This window comes from Garra rufa, chromosome 1 (genome assembly GCF_049309525.1).
Source record: "Garra rufa chromosome 1, GarRuf1.0, whole genome shotgun sequence".
NCBI lineage: Eukaryota > Metazoa > Chordata > Actinopteri > Cypriniformes > Cyprinidae > Garra > Garra rufa.
In genome coordinates this window covers 10,975,243-10,991,906 of record NC_133361.1, presented here as the reverse complement: position 1 = coordinate 10,991,906, position 16,664 = coordinate 10,975,243, and the positions used below count along the sequence as shown (strand labels likewise).

The 16,664-nt window shown below is 38.7% G+C and overlaps 2 protein-coding genes across 2 annotated transcripts in view; both read left to right on the top strand.

Moving 5' to 3' along the window:
* Nucleotides 1-16,664, top strand: part of LOC141330426 (uncharacterized) — a 392,843-nt gene that overhangs the window by 54,283 nt on the left and 321,896 nt on the right. The gene's annotated exons all lie outside the window — the stretch shown is intronic.
* LOC141346650 (cytolytic toxin-alpha-like) lies at nucleotides 2,567-4,967 on the top strand. The gene is made up of 2 exons (XM_073851616.1): nucleotides 2,567-2,681; nucleotides 2,883-4,967. Exons 1-2 carry the CDS (start codon nucleotides 2,567-2,569, stop codon nucleotides 4,628-4,630), a joined length of 1,863 nt encoding a protein of 620 aa, XP_073707717.1. The 3' UTR covers nucleotides 4,631-4,967.

Below are 16,664 nucleotides of genomic sequence, written 5' to 3'. Positions count from 1 at the left end.
AGTGTGCGTCATTGTCGCGCGCTCTGTCAAATCTGAGACAACACAACTTAAATCTGATAATGTTATTGTTGATAATTGTAAAATTAATATATTTTTTAACTAACGTTACCTTGACCGACATGAATGTGAGGTTTTCTCAATTCTAGCAGATCTGCGCAAATGACGTCATACAGATAACTGCATTAACGGTAATCAACGGTGCTGAACAGCGGGCCATAAAAAATAAAGACGGAAAGACTCGTTTATGTAAACAGTAGTTTTAGACATTGTACATTTAAATAACAGTCCGTTGATTTTACACTTATGTACACAAAAATACTTTACCTGAAGAAGCTCTTCCGTCGAGCGATATCCACTCAATCAAAGGGAATCCGGCTGTGCGCGTGATGTGAACTGATCGCAGCTTATATAGCCTCTGGTTCTTTCGCGGGCTTCGCACGTGAGGCGTAAAATAGTCAAAGTTATATTTATAACAATTTTATTTATTTAATTTTTATCATCTGAGGTGTACATTTAGGTAATTATACCTTGTTATATCTCCCTGGCCCCCCAAAAAATAAATAAATAAACACACACACACACACACACACACACATATACATATATATATATATATATATAGAGAGAGAGAGAGAGAGAGAGAGAATGTATGTACAATAATTTTTAAATATATAACATATCAGTTATTAATAAAATATCATGACAGTGTCACTCACTTATTTCATAACCAGAAGATGTCAGCTGAAGGTCAATTATTGGTTCATACTACTCATTAAATTTTGTTTTTGGATTTATGTTTGGCCATAAAATCACAGTTATAACATTTCAAATTAAATTTTGCAAAAAGTTTTTGCAATTATGCCACATTATGATTATCAAGCCTGAAAATGGTGTTATAAAGTGAAACATGTTGAAAGCATTTTATTAGCTCTGTTACAGACAGATACGGTTCTATTTTTGGGGTGCAGAACAACATGAAAGAGTCATAATTTAGATGAAGTGAACATTTTTAAATTATAAACAAAGTCCATGGTTGGCCTGACAAAAATAATAGAATATTATTTAAAATAGTAATACAATTAAATAAATAACATTGACAGGGAAAAGATTTGACATCTCAGGCATTTTGTTAAAAACAAATATTTTAACAATTTTGTAATTAAGTTAAGTGTTTATGTGTTTTAATCTGTATTGTGGGGACCAAATATTTACACAAGGAGTAAAACCTGAATTTTTGGGACTAACACTTATGGCCCATAGTCAGGCTGAATGTGTCTAAATGTGCCGTTTCTCAACCAGAATCGGGCCAGATCCGCATATCCAAAGCCTAGCCAAATCCGGCAACCATTGCTGGGCCAGAGCCGGCTCACTCCTGGCGAGCCGCTGCCAGAACACAGCCGAGTGAGCCGGCACTCAGCCGCAATCGGCCCGATTCCGCTGGCTACCTGGGAATTAATGAATCAATGAAATGGATATATAAATGACTATATTGATTGAATGATTATGAATGAATAAAGAATATAGAAACAGAAAGTAAAACACAACACAAATGTATGGTTGCTCTCTTGAAACAACACACACAGTTTGCATTTGAGGATCCTCAGATCCTTCAATATAAACAAGTGTAACAGTATTTAAAAATAAGGAAAAAAACCGTGCATTGACAATCAAAACAAGAATAAATCTGTAATGAAACAAGTAAATAATTGTACTTCAACAACAAATAGGAATTTTATAATTTAGAACAAAATTGAAAATGTTATTTAAGTTTAGGTTAGTTGTAACCTTATAGTAATGTAAAAGAGCTGCCAATAGTTTAGAGCAGTTTAGACCATCCTGAACTGTGATTTCAAAACCCGAGATACGTACCAAACCACCATGTTTGTATAGCATTATACAATTCAGACTTCTGAATATAGTAATGCTTAGTAATGATACTTAATAGTGAAGAAACAGAAAATATGCATGGACAAGTGAAGTTTTCAGGGTGTTCTGAAATAGCAAAAACCAAACCCACTTCAAGGCGTGGTCTGCATGTTCCAGATTTTAAGTACCTTTAGTATCGACATCAGTTTTTTTGACCATAATAGCTTCAGAGAAACAACAGTTTATCTTTCTAAATGATAACCTAACTCTGCCATTGTAGTGATCTGACAATCTCACACTCACCTTAAGTCATGTGTAACCAAACATGACTACAATAATTTGTGCCCTTTGTGAAGATTTCTACAGTATGCTACGTCTTTTGTATTGACTTTGATACTGTTTTATCAGTCTGGTGGTGTAGCATGAAAAGCGCTGTCCTAAGTCTCAGAGGTTCTGTAATTAAAATATTACCAACTATGTTTCTAAATTGATTGTTGAACCAAAAATTATACAAAGAGCTGTCTTTATATTCAAAACATCTTGCATTTTATATTTGATTTTGTGTGCTCATTGGACAGTTGTCAGCTTGATTCTGTAATACCTCTGAACACAATTTGTTGTGCAATGAGCTTGCAGCTATATTTTATCATAATGCATTTCTACAGCATTAAACATTATCTATTGTCATTAAGATGAAAATATGATCTTTTTCTTTATTATTGCCATAGAATCTGAGTTCACTGTAGTGGCAGCCCTAGGAAGACCTCTGTCTCTTGGTATGCTTTATGACTGCCGCAAAGACTCCTTCATTCCAGGTACTGTATCTTTATCTGTACTGTAAAAAAAATCCTTTTATAAAAAGGTTTTATTTATTTTTTATTTTTTATTTTTTACTCAATGCTGAATCACCAATAACCTGTCCTTGTGAAACAACACTATGAAACCTGAACATTTACCATTCACGTTTACAATAGTCAATTTCTCATACTTGTTAAAGCCATTTTTTTCCATTTCAGGTGTTTCTCTCTGGGATAAGAAAGCATTAAGTGGAAATGTGGTTAGTGATCCACAGCCCCATACAGATGTGAAGTTCAGTAGTTCTGACTCTCTCTCTAGTAAGTCCAGCCTCCTGGGTGTAAGTGCTTCCTTGAAGGCCAGTTTCATGGGGGGGCTGGTAGAGGTGGGAGGATCTGCCAAGTACTTGCATGACACCAAATCCTCAAATGCTGTGTCCAGAGTCACAATGCATTACAGTGAAACCATAACATTTGAACAGCTGGCTATGTTCCAGCTGGGCCACATCCCCTACCATCAGATGTTTGACCAGAAAACTGCAACTCATGCAACTCATGTGGTCATTGCTGTGCTGTACGGAGCGCAAGCATTCGTGGTGTTTGATAGGACATTGTCAGAAAAAGAAATCAAGCAGGAAATTGATGGAGAACTAAAAGCAATGGTCAAGAACATCCCGTCATTTTCCATAGATGGAAAAGGATCCGTAAATATGACAGAAGATGAATATAAAAAGGTTGAGAAGATTGCTTGCACCTTTCACGGGGACTTTATTCTTGAGCAGAATCCCACCACATGCAAGGAGGCCATACACACATTCAAAAAGCTCCCCACTCTGCTGAAGAAGAACCCACAGAATGTGGTTGCACAAAAAGTCTGGCTCTATCCTCTTCATCCGTTTGAAAGTAAGGCAGCTCGGCTGAAGAGAAAAATCACCACAAGTTTGATTTCCAACATTGAAAATGCAATCGAGGAGCTGGGAGAAGCAGAAAGGGCATGCAATGATCTGTTAAAAAATATATGGATAGATCATTTCATTGACATTAAAGAGAGGCTGCAATTATTTCAGAAATTGATTAGCATTTACAAGACAAATCTTCGGAATGCAATCGGCACGGTCTTGCCTGCTATTCGAGGAGGAGAGGAGGAGGAGAAATCTCTGGAAGACATCCTGAAGAACCACAGAAGCTCCCAATTCAATGCTGACATTCTTAACCACTGGTTAAATGATGTAAAGTCTGAACTTGATCTCTTGAGTCATCACACCAAGTCACTGGAAGGGATCAGATTTGAAAACTCAGATCCCATGACCCTCTTCTTTGATCGTGATGTTGATGTAGTGGTGTGCTTGACCTTTACATCTCTGAAGTATGAAGACCCATATCTTTCAGCCCTGAGGAAGTCTGTGCAATCTGACAGGTTGAAAGAACTAGATAGGTGTAACAATTTGCCTTCTGTGAAATCTGCCAGAAAGTGGTTCAATAATCCCAGTGCCATAGTAAAGATGATAAAGAGCCTGTCTCAATTCAGGAAGTTTTCAGAGCACAATAAAGATGAAAAGGGAATACGATTTATTATGTCTGCCATCCCTAATACCTCCATTGCAGGCTCCTCTATCTATCTGTACAGAAAATCTGGACTGATTGACACACAGTTTCAGCCCATGCCCAAGCCACCTCCACCAATAGTGAAAAATGTCCTGGCCCAAAATGTGTCCCTTAAACTGCAGAGCTCTTTATCTAGAGAGGGACTGCAGTACAGAGTGGAATACAAGCAGGTAAAACCACATTGTGAAGCTGAGGAACCATGGTCTTCCAGAGACACATATGATGAAGACTTTACTCTGACTGAATTGGAGTCTGGAAAGCATTACCTGATCCGCTGCAGGATTGTTGATAAAGTGGGAGTGAGTGAAGCCAGTGATACTGTTAATGCTTACCTTCACAGTAAGTGTCATCTCAACAGTTTATGAATAATTAACTAATGTGTTAATAATATTTTGGTTTGATGTTGCCATCATGAAGACATTGCCCAGTGTTTACTTGGGCTCCTCGTCACCAGGTGTTGGTTATGTCTGGATAAAGACAATTATCATGTAACGACATGAACCACTGTTCTTATTCCAAGTCTGATCTCTGATTATTTGATTGTGTTATTTTTGTGATATTGATTATAATAGCCATGTGACTCAAAGGCATGAGTTCCAATGGTGTGAATAGAATCTGAAGGATTTTTGAAGATTAATTTGCAGAAAGAACATATAAACTAGTTCACCATTTAAACACACAGACATCAAGAATCAGCATATGCATCTCAACAATGGTGGCAATCAACATAATTGTTTCAGTCCATGCTGGGTGCCACCAGTCAAAACTCATCCAGCGTGAAAAAATTCTGCAGCTGAATTATCTTAGTATTTTCTTTAATTCTAACTATTTTTTATACATATTTTTTGTTGTTGTTACAATTGAGTAGATGCTTGGTGATATTCAGAGTTGATCTAATATTGATTGTCACCATTCTTGAGAGACTTATGTTTATGCTTGACATCTGTGTGTCTAAATAACAAAGAAGTTTTATTTTTTCCTGCAGAATACATTTTAAAAATCCTGATTATAATAACAGTGTTGGGTCTCATGCTGTTAAAACACAGGGCTGCTAAAAATATTATTAATTACATTAGATCATTTTTCAGACCACATGAAGATTGTCATCATTAAAGGGAAACTTTCGCCAAAATGCAATCTGGGGTGTTTTTTGGATTGTAAATGAGTCAAACTTTCATCTAAAAGCATAATTACGACGAAAGAGCCACTTTTAAGATTGACCGTGATTTTGTTTTCTGGTCATATGGCCGGTGAATGGGAGTGCTAGGGGCAGTACTTTGAGCGATCTGGGGGACCCTTGAAAACCGACAGAGGGGGCGGCGTCTCTAATTGAATATCGATTAGAGAAGAAATCAGGTTGTTATAGAAGAAGGATAAGGCATTCCATTGATTGAGAAAGGATATCCATAGATTGAGCTTGTTGTGGAATGAGTCAGTTAGGGATATTTGGTCCTCTAGGGAACCAAAGAAGCTTAAAATTTTGGGAATCCAAGTTGATTCCCAAGAATTTGATATAAGTGCTAGGGCCTTCTGTTTTGTCTTGGGCGAGGGAAATCCCGAGCTCTGCAAAAAGCTTTTCGGAGGGCGAAATGATCAAAAAGTTGTCTAAGAGGTGAACAGATTAGATATGAGTGGGATAAAGCTGTTAATCCTCGGCAACAAATTATGTGGGGATGAGAGAGCGATTATAAGGCGTTTTTTACCTGAAAACTTTCTGGTAGCTACATCGATGGGGTTGACCTGGAAAACACTGTAGGGAGGAACAGAAAAAGAGCCGATCATGAAGTTTGGATCTAGTTCTTTTTTTTATTAGGAAGTCGATTGTTTCAGGTGAATTTAGCGCGGAATGGTGATTAGGGCAGATGAGGCTTTAAAAATGGAGACTTACGACACCGGGGTGAAAGCCGTGTGAGAGACCTGCTTGAACTTAATCTGTAAAATGAGAATTTTAGTCGGCAATGGTTCGGGGGGAGGGGGGATGAATGGATTGACAAACGGGCTAGTGATGGTGGAGTTAGAAAAGAATTACAGACTGCGCATGAGTTGCTGCGGCAGCCTTAGTATACCCTGTTGTGGAGTTTGGTGTCCAGAGGCCCGCAGTAAGGACACTGATTCCACTGGGAGACACAAATGACACATTTAGCTGCGAACCTCCATATGGTATGATAATCACTGAACTCACATATTCTGTGGGGAAAGATGGCTGGGGCTTGTGCCAGTAGCAGAGGCACGCTCATGCTGGGAGCGATCCCTGGGATGGATGAAAGAGAGGAATTAGATTAAGGGAAAACTGAATGTAATGGTCAATAAGTTGTCTGAACTTTCCACTGAGAGAGAATTCTGTAATAGTTCTTTAAATATGACAGAAGCTGAAAAGGAAACGGCTAAGAGGATCACCTACATGTTTCATGGGGACATTCTTAAGCAGAACCCCACCACATATATGCAGGCCATGCAGATATACAGTATCTTACAAAAGTACACCACTCACATTTAAGCAACTATTTTAGTATATCTCCTCAAGGGACAATACTATAGAAATTAAACTTGCATATATTTTAGAATAGTCAATGTCCAGCTTGTATGGCAGTATAGATTTACTATCCCCTGAAAATGACTCAACATGCAGCCATTATTGTCAAAATAGCGGATAAACAAAGATGAGCACACTCTAGGTGAACTTGTCCAAAGTGTCAATATTTTGTGTTAGCACCATTATTATCTGGCACTGCCTAAATCATCCTGGGCATGGAATTGACCAGAGCTGCAGTTGACACATGATGCTTCAACACCTTACACTTGAGGATACCCCACAGGTGCTTAATAGGGTTCAGGTCTGGAGACATACTTGATTACCCCATCACCTTAACCTTAAGCTTCCTCTGCAAGGCAGTTGTCATCTTGGTGGTGTGTTTGGGGTTGTCATCATGTCATGTTACGTCATCGTCACTGAAGTTACGGCCTAGTTTAGAAGGCATCTTGTTCTGCTTTAGAATGTACAGTACATAATGGAATCCATGTTTCCCTCAGTGAACTGCAGCTCCCCAGAACCAGCAGCACTCATGCAGCCCCAGATCATGATGCTACCACCACCATGCTTGACTGTAGGCAAGACACAACTTTCTTAGTAGTCCTCACCATGGCATCACCACACATGCTGGACACTATTTGAGTCAAACAAGTTTATCTCATAGTTGCATCAGACCACAGGACATGGTTCCAGTAATTCATGCTCTTGGACAGGTTGTCAAATCCTTCTGGGATGACATCTATGCAAACGGACTTGTTGCAGTGTGTGGCGTATGGTCTGAGCACCGACAAGCTGACCCTCTACTTCTGCAACCTTTAAAGCAATGATGGCAGCACTTATGCGTCTGTTTTCTGAAGTCAGTTTCTGCACCTGACGCACAGAACAAGTGCTCAGCTTCGTTGATCGACCATTCCAAGGCCTGTTCCGAATGGAACCTATCTTGGAAAACCTCTTTATGACTCTGACCACTGTAGTGTAACTCGGTTTCAGGCTGTTACTGAACCTCTAATAGCCTTAACCATCTTTGTGGAGAGCAATGATTCTGATTCTCAAATCTTCTGAAAGTTCTTTGCCATGAGATGTCAGTGTTTTAGAATGGTTTCTGTATGTTTGTATTCAAAAACTCTATGTGAGACCAGTGTGATTTGCCCTGAAGATCAGGCAGATGTCCCTTTTGAATGGCTAGGAGTAACTTAGATATTTTAGCAAGCTGAGTAGTGGCTTCTGGTAGCCTATAATAGTCACGGTGGACACGGATGTCATGCCCCAAGAAATCGCAACCTGACCTAGTTCGTTGTTCTTCAAGTTCAGGATTTGTGAGAGAGTAGCCACGTGCTTCCCTAGGTGAGTTGATCTTATAAATTGTGGATTCTGAGCTCCACATTCACTTGCATACACTCTGAGGGAGTCCTGGCCTCTGTAGTGACTCTGGCAGTTAGTGTCCAGCACTCCACACTCACTTCTCTTGCTGACCAGCAGCGTCAGGGCATCGACCATATCAGGCGAGAGAAGAACCGCAACCTTTCTTCCCCTTTTCCCCTTGATCTTATTAAATTTGGCTTCATTCAGTGTGACCAAAGCAGTGTGTGAAATCATCTCAGACCACTTTGAGGTGTAGAGTTTTTTTGAAGGTCTCTGTTGACGCAATCAGTTCCTTGTCTTTAGACATCAGTGCTCGGCAGTGAATGTTTTTTCAAATCTTGTTCAGTGAATGCCCCAGTTTCAGAGCGAGACTTGGGGTTTGGTAGCAGTCACCATCATAGCCATACACCCTCTGGACGGCTTGAATGAGTGTATGAAAATTGGCAGGCTTCACAGCTTCTTCAAGACTGTATAGCGAAAACTCTCTACGCAATATAAGTCAAAAACTGCAACAACAGTCTTCCAATTTCACAAAGTTTTTGTCGAATGTACTCAAATTTGCTAGGATCATGTCCATGTTTGTTAAAAGAATGACTGTGCAAGCTGAAGAATACTCAGGTCATTTTTGACAACAGCGGAAATTTCGTCCTGCTTCACACCCAAGATTTTCCAAACTCCTTGAGATATGTGCTGACTGAATGAAGACTCTGCCATAGTTGCCAAACCCAAAACTCTTATCTTCCCTTGGTTTTCACTGTCTGTGGCAGGTTTTGAGGGACATCTTTTCAAATGACGCCATAGATCTCGCCGCACAAACATCCCTTTGCAGTACATGCAATGCACAAACTGCTTTACATCACATTCTCTTTTTGGTGCCCTTTTCATTTTAAGAGCCCCATCTCCATACTGTAAAACATCTGTGTCATTCTGTTGCCCTTGTTTCTGAGTTTTTGGAGCAGTGCTTTGCGTTCTTTCGAGTGCACTGGAAGTGACAAAGCCTGCGCAACTTCAACTTCACCCTAATGAGTTTTCAAATGGCGTGCCAACTTGGTCTGAGGTTTCCCGCAGATGTAACAGTAGTTCTTACTATTTGCTGAACATGAGATTTTTTGCTGACTGCACACACTGATCTTCTTCAGCCACACTGCTTTCCCTCAATTCTTCTCTCAACACTGCTGCCCTTTTGGTATTTAAATGCTTCTCACTACGGTCTTGTTCCTTGTGTGATCGGGGTGATGACATAAGCACATCTGCTGACCTGCATACTGAGCCTTGCTTTCTGGGATTGTGGCATTCACCATAACTATCTGATTCACTGTCTGTCTCAACATCAGTCAACTGCTCCTCATGGCAAAGTAAGTCAGACTCTTCATACATACATGCGGCTTCTCTGGCCTGTAAGACTCCTTTTCCTTCACTCATCTTAGAGGATGCAGCTTCCTGTGTATGTGAGAGCTTCTTAGTTTGATCACAGCTTGGTCTTGGTTTTGTTGTCAATTCATCTGAACTGTCTGACTGATTTTCATCTGACAGCTCGTCTTCCTCTGAACTTACTTCCCATTGTCAAAATATGTATGATTAATTTACAGCATTGGCAATTCTTAAAGAGCAAAAAATAATGAGCAAACATATCAACCATATTTTTCCTGTAAGACTGGTTGTGGCCATTTGTAAATGTAATGTGCCTGGCTTCCGGTGTCACTTGCTTCCAGCCAAATTTAGTTGCACAAAAATGCAACTAAATATAGTTGCATTTTTGCTGCTTGATATTGCAAATTCGTGTGTCTTACCGTATACTTTTCATCTTTTAGCTTAATTATGAACACACTGGTTTGAAGTGCAAACAGTTTTATCGTTTACAGCACGTTGCTATTCTTGTTATTTCCATACAGCGGGTAATGAACACGAAATCTTGCACATTCATAGAAGAAAGCTTTCTTCTATGTTGAAAAATAATTATTTTCTTACCTGTAATGACGGTTTCCTATTCCATTCATGAAGCTTTGAATAGCAGGACTTGTGCCAGAAACAGGAGCACACTATAAGAGAAATGTCATATGTCTGTTATTGTCAGTTTCTATGGCCAAACTTAAGTGAAAAATGTGTTACACCCCTATTATCGGTGATGGTTCTACACAACTGACATAACAATGGTCTGATAATCAGCTACTTCAACAGTTACACAATGTTAAGCTGAATTCATAACATAAAGGTGAATGACACCATACTAACCTTTACATTTCAGTCCAAACCAGTTCATTGCTGCGATAGGTCCCACACATTTTGAACATTTGTCCATGCTTGACACTATAAGACACAATATCAAAGACATTACTTTTTTTGGGAAAAGGGTCAAATATTTTTGGTTCATTATAAAACTGTGGCAGGTTACCAGAATATGGGTAAATAATAGGAAACAGTGTAAATAATTCAACCAAAATATGTGAATACCTCCTCGACTGCTTCAGTGGGGGCACAAAAGCTCTGCTCCTCATTTAAAACATGTCCTTTGGCAGGTGAGATCTGAAAACATAATGAAAACAGCAAAGGGTCATGCAGAGAAGATTTCTTACTACACCAAACATTTTGTAAAAGTATGCAATGCTCTTTTTATTACCTTCACCATATCCTTCTCAACACTGTCTTGATTCACCAATGAAAATTGGTCCCTCTCAGGAGTCTACTGAAATTAAAAGAAAAACATAAACATTCTTTTAAAGACAAAGGATTTGGTCCTTTTATGAACAAGACATTTTTAACCACTAAGTATTTTAACCACTTGTGGCAAAGTAATTAATGTAATATCTACGTCTCGCTCCTCAGACTGGGACTGAGTGTTCATTTCAAGAGTGGGTGGTTCAACTTCTTTAAGAGTCTATGAAACATAAAATTAGACATTTGTATCATTGGTTTAAATATGTTAACAGCCTACAGTAGATCTCACAAACATGTCTTTGCTTCATAGGATCATTCTCTTGCAGCACAACTGCATTTACCTCATCTAGTCCCACAGCAACCGCACCGCAATCATTGGTGTCTGATGACAGCTGGGTCTTAGGAGTTATCTGAAAAATACGAAAACACTTTACATACAGAAACACTTTCTCTAAGAGCGATAAAACACCATCAATCCAACAGAATGTGAGAAATATATCCAAGGAATAAATGTATAGACAGACAGTTGTTAATGTAATGAAATAATGATTTAAAATGACTTCATAACCTTGCTTTTATTTTAACATGATAATATACAAATAAAAGCACAATATTTATTTTTAAAAAAAATATTTAAATATTACCCAATGTAATGTTAAAGTCTTTTTATGCATTACATTTGTGTTCATTACATTACTTCAGTTTGTGTGAAGCTTTACACCTGTGTTATGAGGACCATCATCACATTCTTGATGTCTGATTTGACTGAATAATCTCAGTGTGTTGTGTTAGTTTGACAAAAGCCTGGTTTACGAGGACACTAGTTACTATCGGGACATAGGCAACTCAATATCTCAGTCTTCTCAGATATCTATCTTCTCAGATACCTTTAAAGTTTCTTTAGGTTGGTCAGACACAGATTCTCATCTATCATCTAGTGCAGGTGTTGGAAACTTTATCCTGGAGGGCCAGTGTCCATGCAGAGTTTAAAAAACTCCCCAAAAAATCCTGGAGACTTTGATTAGCTGGTTCAGGTGTGTTTGATAAGGGTTAGATCTAAACTCTGAAGGGACACTGGCCCTCCAGGACCAACATTCCCCACCCCTTGGAGAAAGCAAATTAAAAAAAAATTATGTGGCATAGATATATATTATAAAGTTACTTTTATATATATATATATAGTTTTAAAGGTGCCATAGAATGCATTGACAGAATATTTTAAATTGTTCTCTGATATCTAAATAGAAGGTATATGTAATAGGAAAGGGCCATTTACCACAGGTCCATTTACAACCCTAGGATTTGTCCCTAGAATGAAATGCTCTGTCATTGCCTTATTTGGAAGGTTCCTGCATAATAATGAGGAGCTCTGCTCTGATTGGCTTGCTCACACAGCTGTAAGGAAACACATGGAGGAAATATATATTTAATTACGGCCGCTTCATTTATTTAACTCTAGCCGCTTTTAATATGCGGTTTGTTGAATCTGCCGTTTTGAATCCGCAACATTTTTTTCTCTCACTACTGTGAACGCATTTGCTCTGTGTAACGTTACACTGCAGCGAACTAGAATAACATAAGATGGACTTACCACACAAGTTTTGATGCTTTAGTGATGCTCAGGATCTGTCAATCATTGGCCATCATCAGTGCACTCATCTCTCCGTTTATGTGGTAAGTAAAATCTTATGTACAGGCTACCACTAGCGTTAAGCTAACCATGTCCCTTCAGTGGTTTTACTCATAGATATATATACGTAGATGCCTCATTAGCGACTGTTTCTATGGGCCGTCATACGTGAGTCGTCCTCCATTTCACTGCGGTCTACTTGACGTCTTTCACCCATAGGTCTATGTAACTGACCATAGTAATCAGTGAATATTCGAAATGCCACAGTCCTGCACAGCCGTTGGTCTGCGAACCTACAGTATGGTGAATGACGTCAAGTGGACCGTTCCAAAATGTCGGACGCATCTACGTGCTTGGAGCGGTCCAATGGGGTATCTACGTATATATATCTATGGTTTTACTGATGTACTGACGTTACTGATGATTGGGCGATGCAAATGTTGGGGGCGTAACTATTACGCCTCTGGACTGTTGCGTTACAGTCGGTGTTGTGTTGGAATTTGCCCTTTTTACAGTCGTATTTTGCAAACACTAGATTTATATAAGAAGTAGGAAACAATGCTGTTTGAGACTCATGGTATGTCATGTCCATGTACTGAATTGTTATTATTCAACCATGCCAAGATAAATTCAGTTTTCCATTCTATGGCACCTTTAATATTACTTAATGAAAGCAAATTGGAATCAAGGGGGACCTACTTTTTACCAATTTAGAGAACTGCTGTTTTCTCAATATCATATTGACCACAGTGAGATGTAAATAATCCCAATATTTCACATAGATGCAGCCCATTGTCCCGGTAATAACTAGTGTCCGCATAAACCAGGCTTTTGTCAAACTAACACAACACTGAGATTCTTCAGTCAAGTCAGATATCAAGAATATGTGATGATGGTCTTCATAACACAGGTGTAAAGCTTCACACAAACTGACATAATGTAGTGAATAGATGTGATGGTATACATAAAAAGTCATACATTTTACAATGGGTGACAATTAATCCAATACAATCCCAATAAATAATGATTTAATAATCAGTTATTGTAAAGGTTTTCATACCGCGCATCGCCATGGCCACTCTGAATCACCATAATCATAAGTGATTTCTTCACCAGGAAAGATGTTCCTCAAAGCAAATAAGCAGAGGTGAGGTCTACCATCCACGCGGATGGTCTTCATCCTACTGGTCGGATTAACGTGGTCATCATTTACGAGTCGCCCAAGGGAACAGTCATCTGGGGCTGCATCAGCACTAAACAAATGACAGATATAACCAGTACTGAAAGCATCATTCTTTGAGATCTACCATTTAATAACCATCAATCTTTGAGAATACATAACTGATAATTACAGCAAAATATGAGCTAAATTAAGCAGTAAATAACTATTGCCACAATTTCAATCATGTGATATAATTCAAAATACACACGTGCATCAAACACTTGGACATACCAGAGAAGTTTTCCATTGTATCAAAACTCAAAAAAGAAAACTTTCATGGCGTCATGATGGATCCTCTGCCTCCGCTCACACTCCACCTTGCTTATTAGGTCACCCCTGTACTCTGTATTCCACACCCCTGCCTAAACAACAAGAGGAATGTACAGAAATCATCACTGAGAATAACACATAATAAACCAGAGACCGCTGTATTAAACAAGTCACTTTAAAGGAATAGTTCACCCAAAAATGAAAATTCTGTTCTGATTTACTCGCCATCAAATGCTGGTCCCCACTGACATCCCCAGCATGGACATAAATGCCATGGAAGTCAGTAGAGAATGGGAATCTGTCTTGGTGAATTGCATTTTGTGTAGTGGTCATAATATTGGAGGACACCCATTTTTAAGTGAACTAGCTATAACTATAATCAATCAGAACATTTAACTCACCTTTAAAATCACTGATGAATCTGCCCTCAAGCCCATGTTTGTCCTTCTTCACAATTGCAAACTGTATGGCCTCCTCCAGTGGCTTGAGTTTTCTTCTCCGTCTTTTCACCTCCGTCATTATTTGATGTGTCTGCTGTAATAGAAAAATACCCTCGATACTGACCACTGCATTTCATTTGAGATAATTCAGTAATTTTGATTTCACATTAAGACTGTCAGTTCTACTGGGACAAAATATACACTACCAGTCAAATGTTTTTGAACCGTAAGATTTTTATTTATTTTTGAGACTTTTTTTACTCACCAATCTGCATTTGAACCCCTCGTAGCCAAGACATTACCAGCAGACTTAGTTCCTGTGATGGATGATGTTGTGTGCATGGTAAACTTTGTGAAGACACGACCTTTAAAAAGTCGCATATTTGCATCTTTGTGTGAGGAAAGGGAGCGGAGCATAAAGCCTTGCTCTTTCATATGGAGGTGCGATGGTTATTGCGCGGCAAAGTCCTGGCCCGTGTGTATGAGCTGCGGGACGAACTTAAAGTGTTTCTGACAAATGAGCTGTCCGATTACGCATAGCTGCTTGCTGCTTTTCAATTAAAACTGTACATTGGCTCAAAAAAGGTTGAAAAACACTTGATTAGACCACGACGATTATAATATAAATGGAATTGTAAAAAAATAATATAAAAATAAATACTAATATTAATATGTATTTAATATATAATTATGATAAAGCCTAGTAGTTAAATGTGTAGTTTGGTTTACAATCTTAATTCCCAGTTATTTATCACTCTGACTCGTAACAGGTTTCAAGAAATTTAATCTAGTCATAGTTTATTAAATAAACGGTATAGGTTTGCTTATATGTTTGCTTAACACTCATACATTTAATGTACAGTTGGTAAATTATTGTTAATGTTGAAATAATATTGCAAATTGCATTAACTTACTATAAGATACTGTGCACTGAAGCCACGGCCACCGACGCCATCTTGTTTTCGCGATTTCCCGCCCGGATTACCGATCTAGCCAACCAGCGGCCTCAAAATTTACACTTGCGTGTAATATGCACATTTTTGATGACGCAGGTGTTGTACCGGGTCCCGGCTACAGGGGCGCACTCTCGAGTTCAGAGATACACAGTGTATAGTAAGATTTCAGGGTTTTGTGGTATGTTAGTAGCCTGGAAAAAATCCAGACCCTAATCTATTAAGATTAAGGGTCTGGCATCGAGCAATGAAAAGGGCCTAACTCGAGGGGCGGCACCAAGCGTGCATTTGAAACTCTCACTGCACGCAATTGGATAACGCCACAACCAATCAGTGGGTTTTCACTAAGCCCCATACGCTTAGCTACCAGCGGAGCTAACTGATAGATTAAACTCTTGCCGTATCCAGTCGGCAAAACAGCAAAAACGTCCTTCTTGCAAAGGAACGATTTGAGTGCGGTTTTCTGTTCCTCTTTTATATGAAAAGCCAAGTCTAACTCGTTCATTGTAGCGGCCAAAGCCGTTTCAAACAACTGGTGTTCATCTGTAGCCATCTTTCGATGTTTACTAAATGATTCCGGACGTCGCAGCGCTGTCGTCATCAGCTTAGCTCGCCTCTGGCCCGCTTACATCAGATAAAATTGAGATCAAAATTTGAGAGGGAGTTCCTGGGACTTAGAAAATAGCTTCTACATTGCCGGAATTATAAGGACATGGGCCCTGTCCTCATAAACACAAATGTCCCTGTAATGCTGATGCGTATTCAGGTCAAAAGTCCTTGTAAACCACAAAAACCAACACACACACACACACACACACACACACACACACACACACAAACATACACGCATAGGACCTATATTCTGCGAAGCAGCTATACGTCCCGATCTAAATCAAATGATTCACGATACGCTCATTGAAGTCCCATTCTGAATTAAACTCGAGATCCAATTAGAGCGCGTTAAAACCAGTTAAAACAGAGGTTTACTGAAAGCTACGTCAAAACTTTGCTCAATTTCTCTATATAATGTAATCATTGTTCGACATAAAATCATTACAATTATTAGGCCTAACCTACAGTTATATATATATATATATATATATATATATAATTAATATATATTATATTAATTTCAGCGCGTTGCGTTCATATTCCGGGTTCACGTTAAATAATTATGTTAAATAATATAATAATCTGAATAATATATGTGTTTTTTTTATTTTTTATTATCACTCTCCTTTCCACTAAGACATGTTAAACATTTTACAACTGATTTCTTTTTATTTTTTTCATTAAAGAGATTTGCTCTAATTAATTCACTCATTATTGCCAGTTTC

What these genes read in the sequence shown, in the direction of transcription:
- LOC141346650 (XM_073851616.1), top strand. Translation starts at nt 2,567, where the DNA reads ATGATCTTTTTCTTTATTATTGCCATAGAATCTGAGTTCACTGTAGTG. An exon ending in CAAAGACTCCTTCATTCCAG is followed by an intron (nt 2,682 to 2,882) that starts GTACTGTATCTT and finishes TTTCCATTTCAG; the next exon opens with GTGTTTCTCTCTGGGATAAG.